We start from the raw sequence: 18,355 nt of genomic DNA on the forward strand, positions 1-18,355 counted from the left end.
GACGGGTCCAAGAGCGTGCAGGGCAGGGTGGAAGTCAGTGTGTCTCACCAGGGCCTTTTGCCTTGTCGAAACTATCCTTCACTGAGTCTGCCTCTGTGTGAGTTATCCTCCAGGCATGTAAGGATACCTTCCTGTGGCTTCGGTCCATATGCAAATGCATACAGACCATTAGGAAGTTTGTATCTGAGTCAGAGCCATTGAGCTAATCCAACTAAGTAGAATTGATCTCAGAAACTTAGAACAGCTTTAACATATCCAATTAAAATCATGTGTTGCCTCAAATACTGAAGCTTTTATTTTGGGTTTTTGACTTTCAGATTTAAGATGTTCAGCCAGTAAGGTGTGTACAAATATTTAACAACCCACAAAGCTTTGAAATATAAAATATGTCTGTTCCTAAGCATTTCAGATGGGAGATAGTCAGCTTATTAACTGTAACTGAAATTTTTTTTGGGGGGGGGAGCTTATTTGTTGTTGATCAGAAATTATAGTATTTACTGAACAAAACCCAGGTATTCTAAAGGTTGAACATCATAACTTTTAAATATCAGACCTAAAATAGTCCAATTATAATAAGCTACCAGAGTTCAAACCAAACAATTATTGTTAATTTGTGAAAGAAAAATTTCACTTTTATTAGCAGTAATTTTTTTCCAAACAAGAGAAGTACATCTTCTTCCAGATGGTGGCGCTCAAAGAACACTATTTTGGATATTAGATTTAGGTTCATAACAGCACTAGTCCACATTGCATAGCTTGAACATTTAAAAATGTCCTGAGTTTGTCAGTGTATGTGAAGGGTGGAGGTAAGGACGGGAAGGGGGAAGAGGAGAGGGAGATGGAGACAGAGACAGAGATAGAGACAAAGGAGGGAGACTGAGAGTATTAAATGTCTATTTGAAACACGAAATCTTCTGAAAATTGCAATGAAATGTCTTTAAAAATTGGAGATCCCTTAATCTCTCATTGCACATGTTCCATACTTTTGTTTTACTGATGACACACGTATTAATGATAGTTATTTTTTTTGCTAAATTATTGTGTTTCTGTTACATCCTCATAATTCATCACAAAGCAAACTATGCTCTTTTCAGTAGTATTCTAATGACTAAACAAAAGCCCTGAGTGGTGCCATAAGAGAGGTTGTATGCTGGCACACAGGAGGCAGAAGTGCAAGGTCCATGAGGAGCTCCAGGATAGGTGCACAGCAAATTCGAGACCAGAAATTTAAAAAAGAAAAAAAAAAAAAAGCCAAAAGGGCAGTAACAAAAAAAACAAAACAAAAAAAAAAAAAAAAAAAAAACAAAAAAACAAAAAAAACAAAAAAAAACAAAAAAAAATGTGAGACTCTTGAAAAGAAAGATGAATAGCTGAGCATCTGGGGACAGGATCCTTCCAGCCTCTATCTGCGCTCAGAGTGAGTTAAGGCTGTTCCACAGCTCTCCATACCCAAATCCTGCCCAGGAGAATGCTGGCCTCCCAGGAGTGCTCTTACTCCTAAGCCCAGAGTGAGATCACCACTTTTGCTCCAACAACTGTCCAAAGAGAGACCTTGCAGGAGTGCACAGAGCACAGGAACAGCTGAACAGCTGGGAACAGGACGCATCTGGTCTCCATCTGTGCCTGCCCGGAGTTAAAGCTGTCCCACAGTCCTAAATCCTGCCCAGGTCTCCCTAGGAGTGTTGACACACCTAAGATCACAGGCTCACAGGCCCACAGGAGGGACAAGCTTCAGTCAGAGACAGCAAGGCCAACTAACACTACAGGTACCCAGATGGTGAGAGGCAAGCTTAAGAACCTAAGCAACAGAAAGGATACTTGGCATCATTATAAACCAGTTCTTCCACCACAGCAAGTCCTAGATACCATAACACACAGGAAAAGCAAGATGCAGATTTGAAATCACATCTCATGATGATGAAATAACTCTCTTTAAGAAATACAGGAACACACAGGTAAACCAGTAGAAGTCCTTAAAGAAGAAAAAAAAAATCCCTTAAAGAATTACAGGAAAACACAACCAAACAGGTGAAGGAATTGAACAGAACCATCCAGAATCTAAAAATGGAACTAGAAACAATAAAGAAATCACAAAGGGAGACAACCCTGGAGATAGAAACTCCAGAAAAGAGATTAGGAGTCATAGATACAAGCAACAGCAACAGAATACAAGAGTTAGAAGAGAGAATCTCGGGGACAAAAGATACCATAGAAAACATTGACATAACAGAAAAAAATGCAAAATACAAAAAGCTCCCGATCCAAAACATGCAGGAAATCCAGGACACAATGAGAAGACCAAACCTAAGGATAATAGGTATAGAAGAGAGTGAAGATTCCCAACTTAAAGGACCAGTAATATTGTAAACAAAATTATATAAGAAAACTTCCCTAACCTCAAGAAAGAGATGCCCATAAACATACAAGAAGCCTATACAACTCCAAATAGACAGGACCTGAAAAGAAATTCCTCTGGTCATATAATAATCAAAATATCAAATGCACAAAACAAAGAAAGAATATTAAAAGCAGTAAGGGAAAAAGATCAAGTAACATACGAAGGCAGACCTATCAGAATTATACCAGACTTCTCACCAGAGACTATAAAACCCAGAAGATCCTGGGCCATACATACCTTAAGAGAGCACAAATGCCAGGCCAGGATATGATACTCAGCAGAACTCTCAATTACCATAGATGGAGAAACCAAGATATTCCATGGCAAAACCAAATTTACACAATATCTTTCCACAAATCCAGCCCTACAAAGAACTATAGATGGAAAACTCCCCCCCCCAAAAGGAGGGAAACTACACCCTAGAAAAAGCAAAGTAATCTTTCAACAAACCCAAAAGAAGATAGCCACCCACACATAACTCCATCACTAAAAACAAAAATAGCAGGAAGCAACAATCACTTTTCCTTAATATTTCTTAACATCAATGGACTCCATTCCCCAATAAAAAGACATAGACTAACAGACTGAATATGTAAACAGGACTCAGCATTTTGCTGTATCGAGGAAATGCACCTCAGTGACAAAGGCAGACACTACGTCAAAGTAAAAGGCTGGAAAACAATTTTCCAAGCAAATGGTTCCAAGAAACAAGCTGGAGTAGTCATTCAAATATTGAATAAAATCCACTTTCAACCAAAATTTATAAAAGTGATAACAAAGACATGGAAGGACACTTCATACTCATCAAATGAATCTACCAAGATGAACTCTCAATTCTGAACATCTATGGTCCAAATGCAAGCACACACATTCATAAAAGAAACTTTACTAAAGCTCAAAGTAAACATTGCACCTCACACAATAATAGTGGGTGACTTCAACAACCCACTCTCATCAATGGACAGATCGTGGAAACAGAAGCTAAACAGAGACACAGTGAAATAACAGAAGTTGTGAAACAAATGGATTTAACAGATATCTAATGTTCCCATAGAACATTTCATCCTAAAACAAAAGAATATACCTTCTCCTGAGCACCTCACCATACCTTCTCCAAAATTGACCATATAATTGGTCACAAAAGAGGCCTCAACATATATAAGATAATTGAAATAATCCCATGCGTCCTATCAGATCACCATGGACAAAAACAACAAAAGCCCACATACACATGGAAGCTGAACAACACTCTATTCCATGATAACTTTGTCAAGGAATAAATAAATAAATTTAAAACTTTTTAGAATTTAATAAATATGAAGGCACAATACACCCAAACTTATGGGACACAATGAAAGCAGTGTTAAGAGGAAAATTCATAGCGCTGAGTGCCTCTAAAAATAAACTGGAGAGATCATACTCTAGCAGCTTGACAGCACACCTGAAAGCTCTAGAAAATAAGAAGCAAGTATAACCCAAGAGGAGTAGACAGCAGGAAATAATCAAACTCAGGCCTGAAATTGACCAAGTAGAAACAAAAAGAGCTATACAATGAATCAACAAAACTAGGAGCTGGTTCTTTGAGAAAATCAACAAGATAGATAAACCCTTAGCCAGACTAACCAGAGGGCACAGAGACAGTATCCAAATCAAGAAAATAAGAAATGAAAAGGGAGACATAACAACAGAAACTGAGGAAATAAAAAATAACCATCAGATCCTACTACAAAAACCTACATTCAATAAAACTGGAAAATCTGGAAGAAATAGATAATTTTCTATACAGATAGCAGGTACCGAAGTCAAATCAAGATCAGATAAAAAAAATCTAAACAGTCCCATAACCCCTAAAGAAATAGAAGCAGTCACCGAAAGTCACCCAACCAATAAATGCCTAGGACCAGATGGATTTAGTGGAGAATTCTTTTAGACCTTCAAAGAAGACCTAATACCAAATACTCTTCAAACTGTTCCACGAAATAGAAGCAGAAGGAACACTACCCAATTCATTCTATGAAGCCACAATTTGATACCTAAATCACACAAAGATCCAACAAAAAAGAAAGAACTTCAGACCAATTTCCCTTATGAATATCAATACAAAAATACTCAATAAAATTCTTGCAAACTGAATCCAAGAAGACATCAAAATGATCATCCATCATGGTCAAGTAGGCTTCATCCCAGGGATGCAGGGATGGTTCAATACATGAAAATCCAGCAAAGTAATCCACTATATAAACAAACTCAAAGAGAAAAATACATGATCATTTCATTAGATGCTGAGAAAGTATTTGTAAACATCTCACACCTTCATGGTAAATGTCTTGGAAAGATCAGGAATTCAAGGCCCATACCTAAAGATAGTAAAAGCAATATACAGCAAACCAGTAGCCAACATCAAACTAAATAGAAATATGAAGCAATCCCACTAAAATCAGGGACTAGACAAAGATGCCCGTACTCTCCCTACTTATTCAATACAGTACTCAAAGTCCTAGCCAGAGCAATTAGACAACAAAAGGAGGTCAAAGGGATACAAATTGGAAAGGAAGAAGTCAAAATATCACTATTTGCAGATAATATGACAATATACTTAAGTGGGCCCAAACATTTCACCAGAGAACTCCTAAACCTGATAAACTTCAGCAAAGTGGCTGAATATAAAATTAACTCAAACCAATCAGTAACCTTCCTCTACTCAGAGGACAAACAGGCTGAGAAAGAAATTAGGCAAATGACACCCTTCACAATAGTCTCAAATAATATAAAATACCTTGGTATGACTCTAACCAAGCAAGTGAAAGATCTGTATGGCAAGAACTTCAAGTCTCTGAAGAAAGAAATTGAAGAAGACCTCAGAAGACAGAAAGTTTTCCTATGCTCATGGATTGGCAGGGTTAATATAGTAAAAATGGTCATCTTGCTGAAAGCGATCTATAGATTCAATTCAATCCCCAACAAAATTCCAACTCAACTCTTCATAGAGTTAGAAAGAGCAATTTGCAAATTCACTTGAAATAACAAAAAACCCAGGATAGTGAAAACTTTTCTCAATAATAAAAGAATTTCTGGGGGAATCACCATCCCGGACACCAAGCTGTATTATAGAGCAATAGTGATAAGAAAAAAAATCTGTATGGTATTAGTACAGACACAGACAGGTAGATCAATGGAAAAGAATTCAAGACCCAGAAATGAATCCACACACCTATGGTCACTTGATCTTTGACAAAGGGGCTCAAACTATGCAGTGGATAAAAGACAGCATTTTCAACAAATGGTACTGGTTCAACTGGAGGTCAACATGTAGAAGAATGAAAATCAATCCATTTTTACCTCTTTGTACAAAGCTCAACTTCAAGTGGATCAAGTACCTCCACATAAAACCAGATACACTGAATCACATAGAAGAGAAAGTAAGGAAGATCTGGGACCACAGGAGTACAGGGGAAATTTTCCAGAACAGAACACCAATGGCTTATGCTCTAAGATTAACAATCAATAAATGAGACCTCATAAAATTGCACAGCTTCTTTAAGGCAAAGGACACTGCCAATAGGACAAAAATGGCAACCAGCAGATTGGTAATAGATCTTTACCAATCCTACATCTGATAGAGGGCTAATATCAAATGTATACAAAGAACTCAAGATGTTACACTCTGAAGAATCAAATAACCCTGTTTAAAAATGAGGTACAGAGCTAAACAAAGAATACTCAATTGAAGAACACTAAATGGCTGAGAAGAACCTAAAGAAACGTTCAATATCCTTAGTTATCAGGGTAGTGCAAGTCAAAATGGCCCTGAGATTCCACCTTACACCAGTCAAAATGGCTAAGATCAAAAACTCAGATGACAGCAGATGGCTGGTGAGGATGTGGAGAAAGAAGAGCATTCCTGTTTTGCTGGAGGGATTGCAAGCTGGTACACCACCTCTGAAAATCAGTTTGGCAGTTCCTCAGAAAATTGGGTATAGTTTTACCTGAGAACATAGTTATACCACTCATGGGCATATACCCAACAGATGCTCCAATATATAACAAGGACACCTGCTTCACTATGTTCATAGCAGCTTTATTTTATAATATCTAGAAGCTGGAAAGAATCCAGATGTCCTTCAACAGAGGAATGGATATAGAAAATGTGGTACATTTACACAATAGTGTGCTACTCAGCTATTAGAAAATATCATCCTGAGTGAGGTAACCCAGTCACCAAAGACATGGTATGCACTCACTGATAAGTGGATATTAGTCCAGAAGTTCAGAATACCCAAGATACAATTCATAGACTCCATGAAGCTCAAGAAGGAAGAAGACCAAATTTTGGATGATTCAGTCCTTCTTAGAAGGGGAAACAAAATACTCAAGGGAGGAAATATGGAAAAAGTGTGGAGCAGAGACTGAAGGAACAGCCATCCACAGACTGCCCCACCTGGGCACCCATCCACCAGACACTATTGCTGATGCCAAGAAGTGCTTGCTGACAGGAGTCTGATATAGCTGTCTCCTGAGAGGCTCTGCCAGAGCCTGACAAATACAGAGGCAGATGCTTGCGGCCAACCGTTGGACTGAGCATGGAATCCCCAAGGAGGAGCTAAAGACTGAAGGAGCTGAAGAGGCTTGCAGTCCGTAGAAGAACAACAATATCAATCAATGAGGCCCTCCAGAGCTCCTAGGGGCTAAACCACCAACCAAAGAGTACACATGGAGGGACCCAGGGCTCCAACTGTGTTATGTAGCAGAGGATGGTCTTATCAATGGAACATCAACGGGAGGGGCAGCCCTTCATCCTGTGAAGGCTCTGTCCCAGTGTAGGGGAATGGCAAGGCAGGAAGGCTGGAGTGGGTGGTTGGATGGGGGAGCACTATCATAGAAGCAGGGAGAGGGAGGATGGGATAGAGGGTTTCCAGAGGGGAAACCAGGAAAGGGTCGAATGTAAATAAATAAAATATCCAATAAAAAAAGAAATTTAATTTTCTGAGCCCCACTACAAAACGAGAGAAAACAAAGAAAAAGAAAAGAAAAGAAATGAAAAGAAAAGAAAAGAAAAGAAAAGAAAAGAAAAGAAAAGAAAAGAAAGGGAGTTTTCTTTTTGCCTGTGCTCAGAATTGAAACCAGAACCCTGAATGTGCTGAAGAATGATTTAGCCCCATCTCTAGTCCTAGAATAAAATTCACATGTGGAACAATTTACAACTGGTATTTTTTGTATGCCTTTCAGTCATGGTTGAGTGCAATTGAAAAAATAAGTTATTAGTTTATCTTAAAATTCAGTTTACTGTTAAAATGGCATCCTCTTGTTTGAATTTCATGTAACCTTCCTAGGATGTCCTAGTACGTTTCTGTTAACAGTGGGAAGTTAGGGATGCCATGGCTTAAGAACAGACAACATGACTTTTACATGAAAGAACTTGGCAGGCATAGAATATTGACTACTACCATTTAAAAGTTCCCATAATCTTTGTTCTATTAAATGAAGATTTTCAATTATAATGTAAATAGAAATATAATTAATAAGCACTATTTTGAATTCCACGCTGCACTGGGTAGTTTTTTTTTTCCCCTCAACTTTATACAAACTAAAGGCTCCTGGGAAGAGGGAATCTCCCTGAGCAATTGCCTTTATCAGACTGGCCTATGCATGATTGTGGGGTATTTTCTTGAGTAATGATTGATGTGGTACATTCTAGGCCACTGTGGGCGATCACAACACACACACACACACACACACACACACATGCACGCATGCGCGTGCGAGCGTGTGCACACAGACACACACACACACACACACACACACACACACACACACACACACACACACACGGTCACTTGGTCCTGAGTTGGGTAAGAAACCAGGCTATGCAAGCCTTGAGGAATAGCACTCCTTCGTGGTCTAAGGTTCAGTTCCTGAGTTCAGGTTTCACTTTGACCTCCTTCCTTGGTTTCCTCAGTGCTGTGGTTTCCTTCAGGCTGTGACCTGAAGATGTTAGATGAGCAACACCCTTTCCTCCATGAGTTGCTTTGGGTCATAGTGTCTATCACAATGACAGAAATCAAACTGAGACAAGTGCTGTTTACTTACTATTTTTTAGAATAAGCATGTCCTGACAGTTGTGACGATCGAGAGAATGCTGGAGAGGCTGAAAAAGTCCAATGAACTCTTGGAGCTCATTCTTAAAGGACTGAATGAGTACTTGGAAAAGAAGCGCCTCTTCTTCCCCCGGTTCTTCTTCTTGTCGAATGATGAGCTCCTTGAGATACTGTCTGAGACTAAGGATCCCACCCGGTAAGTAACACCCATGCCCAGATGCTGTTCGATTTTAGTATCTTGGAATAAGATAGAACATAAATAACAATGGACAGGTAGCTATGTTTATGTGAACCCCCTACAAGAATATTCTAAGATTATTTGCAATGATAGGTTATCAGTTATTGAAAATATACATAAATATGGATTTCTGAATAGCATGGACCTTGGAGTAGAATTTTTATTTTATTGCATTTTTTAAGAGTTTTGAGGGCACATCTCTGCTCCTCATAATATCAATCTTTTCGTCCGTATTCAAAGTACATCAATAGAAGCCAGGCATTGTGGTGCTTTGTGGCTTGCTATAGTCTCAGAGGCGGGCCTTTCTCAACTATACACAAATAGGGATGAAGCTGATAGCTAGCATTTTTAGGTGGCTGTTGTTTACATCTTATTTTTGTAGCAAGCGCATGCTGGCAGTTGTAGCTATCGAGGGAAAGCTGGAGAGCCTGCAGGTTGGCTTCAGTGGCCGTTTCACTGTTTCACTCTGCTTGGCCCCACCCGCCTCCCTGCAGCTATCCTGCAACTGGGGCACCTCCCCTTCATGTTCCATGGTTCTCTGCTCGGTGGTTCTCAACCTGTGGGCCATGACTCTTTTGGAGCATTTATATTTTAAAAGTTTTATATTTTTATCACTAATGTACTTTGCAAATTATTTTGCAATGTATCCTATATATATAATAAATGTATATATATATATATATATATATATATATATATATATATAATAAAAATAACTAGATGTTTAGATTATGATTCATAGCAGTAGCAGTTATGAAGTTACAAGGAAATAATTTTATGGTTGGGGGTCACCACAACACCGGGAACTGTATTAAAGTATAGCAGCATTAGGAAGGTTGAGAACCACGGGCTTAGCACAACCCTTCAGCAGCCATTGACCTCCTCATCTGTCTCCAGGAGGTCCTGGGGCCGACATCTGCTGCTCACATCCACTCCCATCCACTCAGCTGAGAATGGCATATTTCCAACAGCCAGCCTGCTCTGGCCACTTCTCCCTGAGGCTTGACTCTGTCTTGCTTTCATTCTTATATTTGCTGTCACACACATGAGCTCTAACAGGCTCGCTGACTGCTTCTCCTCCTTAGCAGAACAAGCTCCCACAGCAGCAAAGGAATTCGCTAGGATTTGTTGTTGTTTTTAGATTGCACATTGCTTGATCCTTAGGAAAAAAATCTGACCCAAAACAGGCAGTGAATAAATGTTTTATTGAACAAATTTGTTTATTGTGTATCTTGTATACCCACACAGGAAAAGCCACAGAGTCCAGACAGATAAGTTCAGGCTCACATTTCCACCTGAGTTTTATTCACTACTTCTCTTTGCTCATTTAAAGATGAATGAGTTGAAAATGTGCCCAAGTGAGGTGTTAATCGCAGTCTGTGTTACAGTGGCCAGAAACATGGTGGGCATGCCAGACCTGTTGAATCACCAAGCTGTAAAGTACTTAGATACTGAAGCCTAGGCCTTGAGTTTCCAGACGGTTGAGGATCCCACTTGAAATGGCTATGTGCATTGGAAGACTGTCCCACAGTGCTGGAGCGCTAGACCTAAAACTGCTTGGTTCATTGTGCTCCTCTTTAGCATCTCGGCACATTGCAAGGACAGCAAAGACACGCCTACTACTTTGTACCCATTTAGATGTTAAGCAAAGATCAGCATACGAAGAACCCTGCCCTGCCGCTGTGTTAGGAACTGTATTACTTTGATCGATTGGTTGTTTTTTTTTTTTCCAACAGAGTGCAGCCTCACCTCAAGAAATGCTTTGAAGGAATTGCAAAGGTGGAATTTACGGAAACTTTGGATATTACACATATGAAGAGTAGTGAAGGAGAAGTTGTGGAGCTCGTAGATACCATTTCAACAGCCAAAGCCAGGGGCCAGGTGGAGAAGTGGTTGGTTGAGTTAGAGAGGATTATGATTAAGTCCATTCACAAGGTAATTGGTTATATTTATTATTTTTAGGAAAAAAATGATGGATTGTTAATGTTGCTACAAATATGTCATTGATAAGTAGACTAATAATTAGGTAGTAATTAATAAGGCATAAATTACTATTCAAAGTATAATTGATAATGAATGTATTAGTTCCTGCTTGCTGTGACAAAATGTTTGACAAAGGCAGTTTAAAGGCTTCGTATTGGGCTCACAGTTGAAAGGGACCCATGTCACAACATGGAAGACAGACGTGAATGCTGGAACTCAGCTCACTTCCTCATTTTTATTTATAATTTACTTATGATAACCTACTGTCTGGGACAATGCTACCCACATTCAGGGTGGGTCTTCCCTCCTCTGTTACACTTGTCTGGAAACACTGACGAACACGAGCAGAGAGGATTCTAAATTGAGTCAAACTCATGTAGTTAGTATCAATAGCCATTGCAGATAACTTAGAGGAAATGAGCAGAGGAAATTTTTGCAAACTCACTTAAGGTGGAACAAAATGCCCTCTCTGTCAGTGGCACTCAGGCTGTAGCAGCATGTCTGCCTGGTTGTGTGCAGCTGCATGCGGGTGCTTTCATTGTGACAAGACATGCTGTTGCTTATGTAATTTTAGTCCTGCCTTGGAGGCATCTTTGGGTAGTTCACATACTTGGTGCATGTGAATCTTAATGCTCTGTGTATATGCGAAATACCCACCAGGACACCAGAAAATCACACATACTTTCCCCAGTCTATATCAACCTCACATTTTCCACATCTCACAAAGCACTGTTATCACAGTCATTGATAATTATTTTTTGTGTTATGCCAGTAAGTAAAAAATGAGTACTTAAATTCATTTTACTTTCGTATGGGCTTAGTAATCACGTTTTTAGTATAACAATAAAAAACTATAAATGATAAGGAGCCTGCAAGGAGTGTAACTAACTAATGTCAACATTAATTTTTTTTTTTCATTTCCTCCCATACGCTATTGAAGGAGTTAACTCAAATCCAGGTGTTTCATGTCACCATGTGGTATAATGTTATAATCCAAAATAAATCTTTTATCTAGTAAATGTATGCAAGCTTGTTGCAAGATATATGATCACACTGTGAACCCTGAGAGTGTATTATTTACTGGAAAAAAGCGGTTTTTAGTTATATTGTAGCTCAGCCTTAGCACACACCTTTAATCCAAGAGCTTTCTGCTTGAATATTGTAAACAGGCTTAAATAAAGTCAACCATAGGTCAAGAGGCAGAGCAGGAAACCCATTGACAGGAAGTGAACATAAGATTATTAAGGAAAAAATAAGAGAGTTAGAGGGAGTCAGGAGGATGGATAGACTCACAGGAGTAGAAGAGAAGGACATTTGGTTTGAAGGGGCTTTTTTGAGATGGTTTGGGAGAGGAGCGTTTGTCCTGTGACTCAGGAGCACAGCTGAGGAGGAAGTCGACTGGGTGCTCTCTCTGCCTCTCTGATCTAGTGGGCTTTCACCTCAACATCTGACTCTCCAGTCTTCATTGGTTAATTGAGCAATTGAGATTTATTTTTAAAGATTTATTTATTTATTATATGTGAGTACACTGCAGCTGTCTTCAGACACTCCAGAAGAGGGCATCAGATCTTGTTATGGATGGTTGTGAGCCACCATGTGGTTGCTGGGATTTGAACTCAGGACCTTCAGAAAAGCAGTTGGTGCTCTTAACCACTGAGCCATCTCTCCAGCCCAAGATTTTGTTAAAAAACTCAAAAAAAAAAAAAAAAACCCCAAAAATCATTTAGACCAGTCCCACATCATCCTTTTTCCGAGTTTCAGTTCAGTGAGTGTCCCTTTGGATATGACTGCCTTCATTTATTTTTTTCTGATAAATGCTAATACATGTGACCACCAGGCCAGAGAGGATGAATTTTACTTGGGAAGTGTTGATTTCACACACACACACACACACACACACACACACACACACACACACACACACACACACACACACACTATATGGCTTAAATGAGCTTAGTAGATGCTACCTTGAATACTGTAGATAATTTTTATAACTGTGTTTCTCTTCACCAAACTGTGCAGGATCTGTTTGTGTAACTTAAATTTTAGTTTCATTCTTTCGGTTCCCACAGTGTCCTAGAACACAACCTGACTGTCTTTACCGTCCTCTTCTAGCCTTTGTTTGTTTCATTACTCTGTTTTAATCTTTTAATTTTTCTATAATTTCCCTTTCCCCCTTTCTTCTTCCAGGTTCTCTCATTTACCCCCTATACACACCTGTTCTCTTCCAAACCCAATATGCTTTTTTAAATTTTCTTCTAATCTTTAATTTTCTTTAATTGCTATTATAGGTGTGTGCACACTTGCCTAAATACATGAATTCAGTCTGCTCAGTCTGTGTGATGCTTCTCATATGTATGTTTTCAGAGCTGATCATTTGGCATTTGATAGCCAGTTAATACGCTCTTCCCTGGAGAAGACTTCTGGTCCTGCTCTTAACAGTCCTTTGCTGCCCGTAGTTCCTTGTGTAGGGTTGAGGCTGTGGGCTTTTCTCCCTTACACATTAGCATCTCTGTTGGTGTCATTCTAGTTCAGGTTATATTTAGGCAGCCATACAGGTGAGATGTCATGTTTTGGAAACAACCTCACAGCAAACTTCCTGTTCTATTGGCCCCCGCTTTCTTTCTGCCACCGCTTCCACAGTAATCTCTGAGCTTTAAGTGCAGAAGTTAGGCCACAGATGTATTAGCTGGGACTGGGCTCCACAACTCTGAATTTTGGTCATTCATGGTTCTCTGCTCCCATTTATTGAGGGGTAAGAAGTACACTTTAGATTTACCTATGAGTATAAGGATAAACATTTAGAGTGCAGTTAGGAATTATGCTGGTTTAATGAAGTGATAGTTTTAGATTCTCCTCCTCCACGATTAGGTTTTCAGTACCAGGGATGATTTCTCTTATGTTGAGAGAGTCTTAAGGCAATAATGTTGGCTGTTGGTTATTGCCAATGTATGTGCGCCACTACTGCACCTTTAGGAATATCTCGCCATGCTGGTCATTGTGATTTACTGGCCTTTTAGCTGGGAAGGGCTTCTGGTTGCTTCCTTCCTTTGGAAGCTTGCATGGCAATTTCTGGTACCATGGGACTAGACCTTGGGGGAGGAGGCTTTCAGGTTAGATTGAGCTTGGGTCCTCTGGGCTCTGTGTTTGAAGTGCCTGATGCCCTCATTGTTTCTTTAGCCATTTCTTTTCTTTTCTTATCTTCCCTGCCTGTGCTTTTTTTGTGGTTTGCTTAAAATTTTACCATTGGCAGTTACCTCTTGACATTGTCTTTGTTCTACGAGACTCTGGCTAAACCAGAAGTCTAGAAAGTTTTAACTGTTCTTATCCATTTTTCTGGAAACTCTAATTTTGACAGCCCCTTCTGAAATTTAAACCCTGAATCAGTGTCACTTCCCAGAGGATGTTACTATTTTTATTTGGTATATAACACAGACTAAAGTGTTTCCCAGTTGATATCTTATAGAAAAGGTAGATATATCGGCCCATTGAAAATTTATAACAAAGGACATAAGTTAGACTTGTGGATTTGTAGCCTTCTCTTTTCCATGAGAGATCTGTCCATCTGTCTCATATGACCATCATTACTATCTTGTGCATTGGACCTATGTCTAGAGAAGGGAGTAACACAGGCTGAGAAGGTCTGGGACACAGGTAGCAGTTAGGGAACTGTGTACTCTGTCTGTGTGTACATGAGATTGTGTGGAGAGGTGACTCAACTGAACAAAAATCCTATGCTACAAATTTGATAGCTGTCATTTTGAAATTACTTGAATTTATACTTTGCACCGAAATTGTGTACAGACTTATCCAACACATATGTATCTATGATATCTTTGGCTAAAACCAGTCATATAATAATTTGATAAATGCAGTTTATGCAAATTGATAGTTCTTGGCAAAATAATATGTAATATGCCTGCTCATATGAATTAACTTGTATGCGAGGATTTTAATTGCATGCTTTATGTGAATCTATCAACTGGATAAGCATGTTGTAAAAAGTTGAGTGATATGAGTTTATTTAGTTTAATAGTTTAGCTTTCCAATGATTATCTTGTTCTAGAATGTTCATTTTTACCTTTTTTTAAAAAAAAAATAGGTGATTGGAGATGCAATTGCTGCCTATACAAAAAATGCACGAATTAATTGGGTAAGAGATTGGCCTGGACAGACTGTTCTCTGTGTATCTCAAACCTTTTGGACGGTAGAAGTCCAAACTGCTATACCTGAGGGGCAACAGGTAAGCTTTTATTACTCACATTTTTCAGAACCTAGGGTATATAGTTATACCCTAAACTATAAAATGAAGGTTGTCCATCCAAAAATATTCTTTTTGCTACAAGTCAAGTTATAGGCTTTAAAAATAAAATATATAGAAAAAGATACATTATTATTCAAGATTTCTATCTGAACCATTTCTTTATTCACATCAGTCAGAGTCAAGGGTGCCTGCTTCTTGGTTTTGTTGTTTGCACATTGTTATCCTTTACAGATAGAATGGTTATAGAATAAGGAAAGTTATGATGCTCAGAAACATCAGGAGGATATGGAATAATGGAATCCTTTTTTGTGCCCCGAGTAAAACTACCCTGTACAGAAAAAGCACCAATTCTCTTATTCTGACTACTTTTTATTTTTTAATGTGTTGATTTTGAATAAATGAACATTTTGAGTTTAATACCAAATATTCAAACACATTCAAGTATATGGGTTTAACAATATTATTTGGATGGCTTCTATTAATTTAAAAAAACAAAATAGTAAATTACCTTCAAGTGATGCTCCTTTCTAAGTGAAGGGATATTTAGCATTTCTTCATTCATCAGAGATACTACGAGTGTCCACATCATCTAAGATTTGTTTTGGGTACTGACTCAACTAGGAAAGAGCTGGAATGAAACATTTTCGAGTTCCTACGTAAATTCATTTTACGAGCTTTCATTTGTCTTTGAGTCTTGGGGAATGTCAGAGAAAGCTAAAGAAAGCCGCTGTGGAATGGTTTAGTCTGTAAACATTACTTGAGAATTTGAGACATGCTTCAAGTTAGAAATCACATCTTTTGTCAGAAACTGTAAGGATTCATGTTCTCATTCATTGTTTTCCCTACCAGTACTATAACAGTGTATGTATCAGAGTGCTTTCTGGTTCTTGTAAATTTAAGTGGTCAGACCTTTTTTAACCTCCCAAATCCAGTTCATTATCACCTGACTACTGATGGGAGTGAGGCTTTCTCTGGTGTGTGGTCTACATACGGGTCTACATACAGAGGAAGCTGACTCTCTCTCTCCAAGCAGCAATCAAATGCCAATACCTTCCCAGCTACAGATGACTCTGTGGCCACTTCCCTTTATCCACGCAGGGATTTTGTGTGCCCCCTCTTCCATACAGATCCTTGAGTCATGCATGTGTGCGTGAGTGCCATATAGACATCCCGTTTAGGGTTGAACACTCTATAGTCCTTTATTCTGCACATGCTGACCAGTTGTGGGCTCTGTATTAACTGCCATCTACCACAAGAAGAAGCTACTCTGATGTAGGCTGAGAAATGCGCTGATCTATGGGTACAGCAATAAGTCATTAGAAGTCATTTTATTTCTCTGTCCATTTAGCAGAATAATAGAAGTAGGTTTTCCTTTAGGGCCTGTGACCTGCCTAGCCACAGGCTATGGCTTCATGGTTCTATTTCATTGGCAGGCCTTAATCAATAAGACACTCTTTATACTTGAAGGAGTTCAAGTGAGTCAACTTGTAATTGACCAATGAGTCAACTAGAACCTAGTATAGTTACTGATCCTTAGTTTAAAGTAATGAGTTTTTTTTTATTTCCTTTAACTCCTTTATTCCTTTTTTTTTCTTTTTTTATTCACATTTCAAATGATTTCCCCTTTTCTAGACACCCACTCCCCGAAAGTCCCATCAGCCCCTTGCCCTCCCCCTGTTTCCCCACCCAACCCTTCCCACTTCCCTGTTCTGGTTTTGCCCTATACTGCTTCACTGAGTCTTTCCAGAACAAGGGGCCACTCCTCCATTCTTCTTGTACCTCATTTGATGTGTGGATTATGTTTTGGGCATTCCAGTTTTCTAGGTTAATATCCACTTATTAGTGAGTGCATACCATGATTCATCTTTTGAGTCTGGGTTACCTCACTTAGTATGATGTTCTCCAGCTCCATCCATTTGCCTAAGAATTTCATGAATTCATTGTTTCTAATGGCTGAATAGTACTCCATTGTGTATATATACCACATTTTTGCATCCACTCTTCTGTTGAGGGATACCTGGGTTCTTTCCAACGCCTGGCAATTATAAATAGGGCTGCTATGAACATAGTGGAACATGCATCCTTATTACATGCTGGGGAATCTTCTGGGTATATGCCCAGGAGTGGTATAGCAGGATCTTCTGGAAGTGAGGTGCCCAGTTTTCAGAGGAACTGCCAGACTGATTTCCAGAGTTTTAAATATATTTTTGGTGAGGAATTTGACATGACTTTAAGGTGCTATTGAAAACTAAGTTAGTGTTGGAGTTTGAGAGGGCTTCTTGTTCTCTTTAGGCAAGCAGTTTCCAATAGGGAAGGACTGAGTTGCATGTGTATAAGTCACTCCGCCTCATCAATATTTCACTTAATGAAGTGAAAGTGGTACTAGGTCAAGAATTTTCAGGTACCAGAATATCAGGGCATAGAGTTCCCACAACAGTGGTAGGTATGTGGGTGGAGCTCCTGGAGGTCTCTACCATGTGCATTTAATATTCACTGTGCTTTGGCAAAAGGCAGACGCAGGAACGTCACTAACAGAAATCAAGGCAATATGTCAACATCTGAACCTAATTCTCCTTTACCAGCATGTCCTGGATACCCCATGACACCAGTAAAACAAGATTTGGATTTAAAATCACTGGTCATGATGCTGGTACAGGAACACATGAAGGACATACTTAAAGAAATTCAGGAGAAAATGGATCAAAAGTTAGAAGCCCTTGCAAGGGAAACACAAAAATCATTGAAAGAAATCCAGGAGAATACAAAAGCCAATAAGGAGGAAACACAAAAAACACTTAAAGAAATACAGGAGAACTTTGGTCAACAGGCTGCGGTCATGAAAGAGGAAACACGAAAATCTCTTAAAGAATTACAGGAAAGCACAAACAAGCAAGTGAAGGAGCTAAGCAAAACAATCCAGGATCTAAAATCAGAAGTAGAAACAACTAAGAAAACTCAAAGGGAGACAACTTTGGAGATAGAAAGCCTTGGGAAGAAAGCAGTGGACATAGATGCAAATATCAACAACAGAATACAAGAGATAGAAGAAAGAATCTCAGACGCTGAAGATACCATAGAAACCATGGACTCAACAGTTAAAGAAAATGCAAAAAGCAAAAAGCTTGTAACCCAAAATATCCAGGAAATCCAGGACACAATGAGAAGACCAAACCTAAGGATTATAGGCATAGATGAGAGTGAAGATTTACAGCTTAAAGGGCCAGCAAATATCTTCAATAAAATTATGGAAGAAAACTTCCCTAACCTAAAGAGAGAGATGCCCATGAATATACAAGAAGCCTACAGAACTCCAAACAGACTGGACCAGAACAGAAATACTTCCCGTCACATAATAATCAAAACACCAAATGTAC

General features: G+C 39.0%; 1 protein-coding gene across 1 annotated transcript in view; it reads left to right on the forward strand.

Annotated features, from left to right (window-relative positions):
- Dnah7 (dynein axonemal heavy chain 7) overlaps nt 1–18,355 on the forward strand; it is a 262,532-nt gene that overhangs the window by 79,809 nt on the left and 164,368 nt on the right. Inside the window, 3 exon segments of the mRNA XM_052192567.1 lie at nt 8,496–8,689; nt 10,468–10,666; nt 14,820–14,960. Coding sequence (XP_052048527.1) covers nt 8,496–8,689; nt 10,468–10,666; nt 14,820–14,960 — 534 coding nt within the window.

The sequence above is a fragment of the Apodemus sylvaticus genome, chromosome 9 (genome assembly GCF_947179515.1).
Source record: "Apodemus sylvaticus chromosome 9, mApoSyl1.1, whole genome shotgun sequence".
NCBI lineage: Eukaryota > Metazoa > Chordata > Mammalia > Rodentia > Muridae > Apodemus > Apodemus sylvaticus.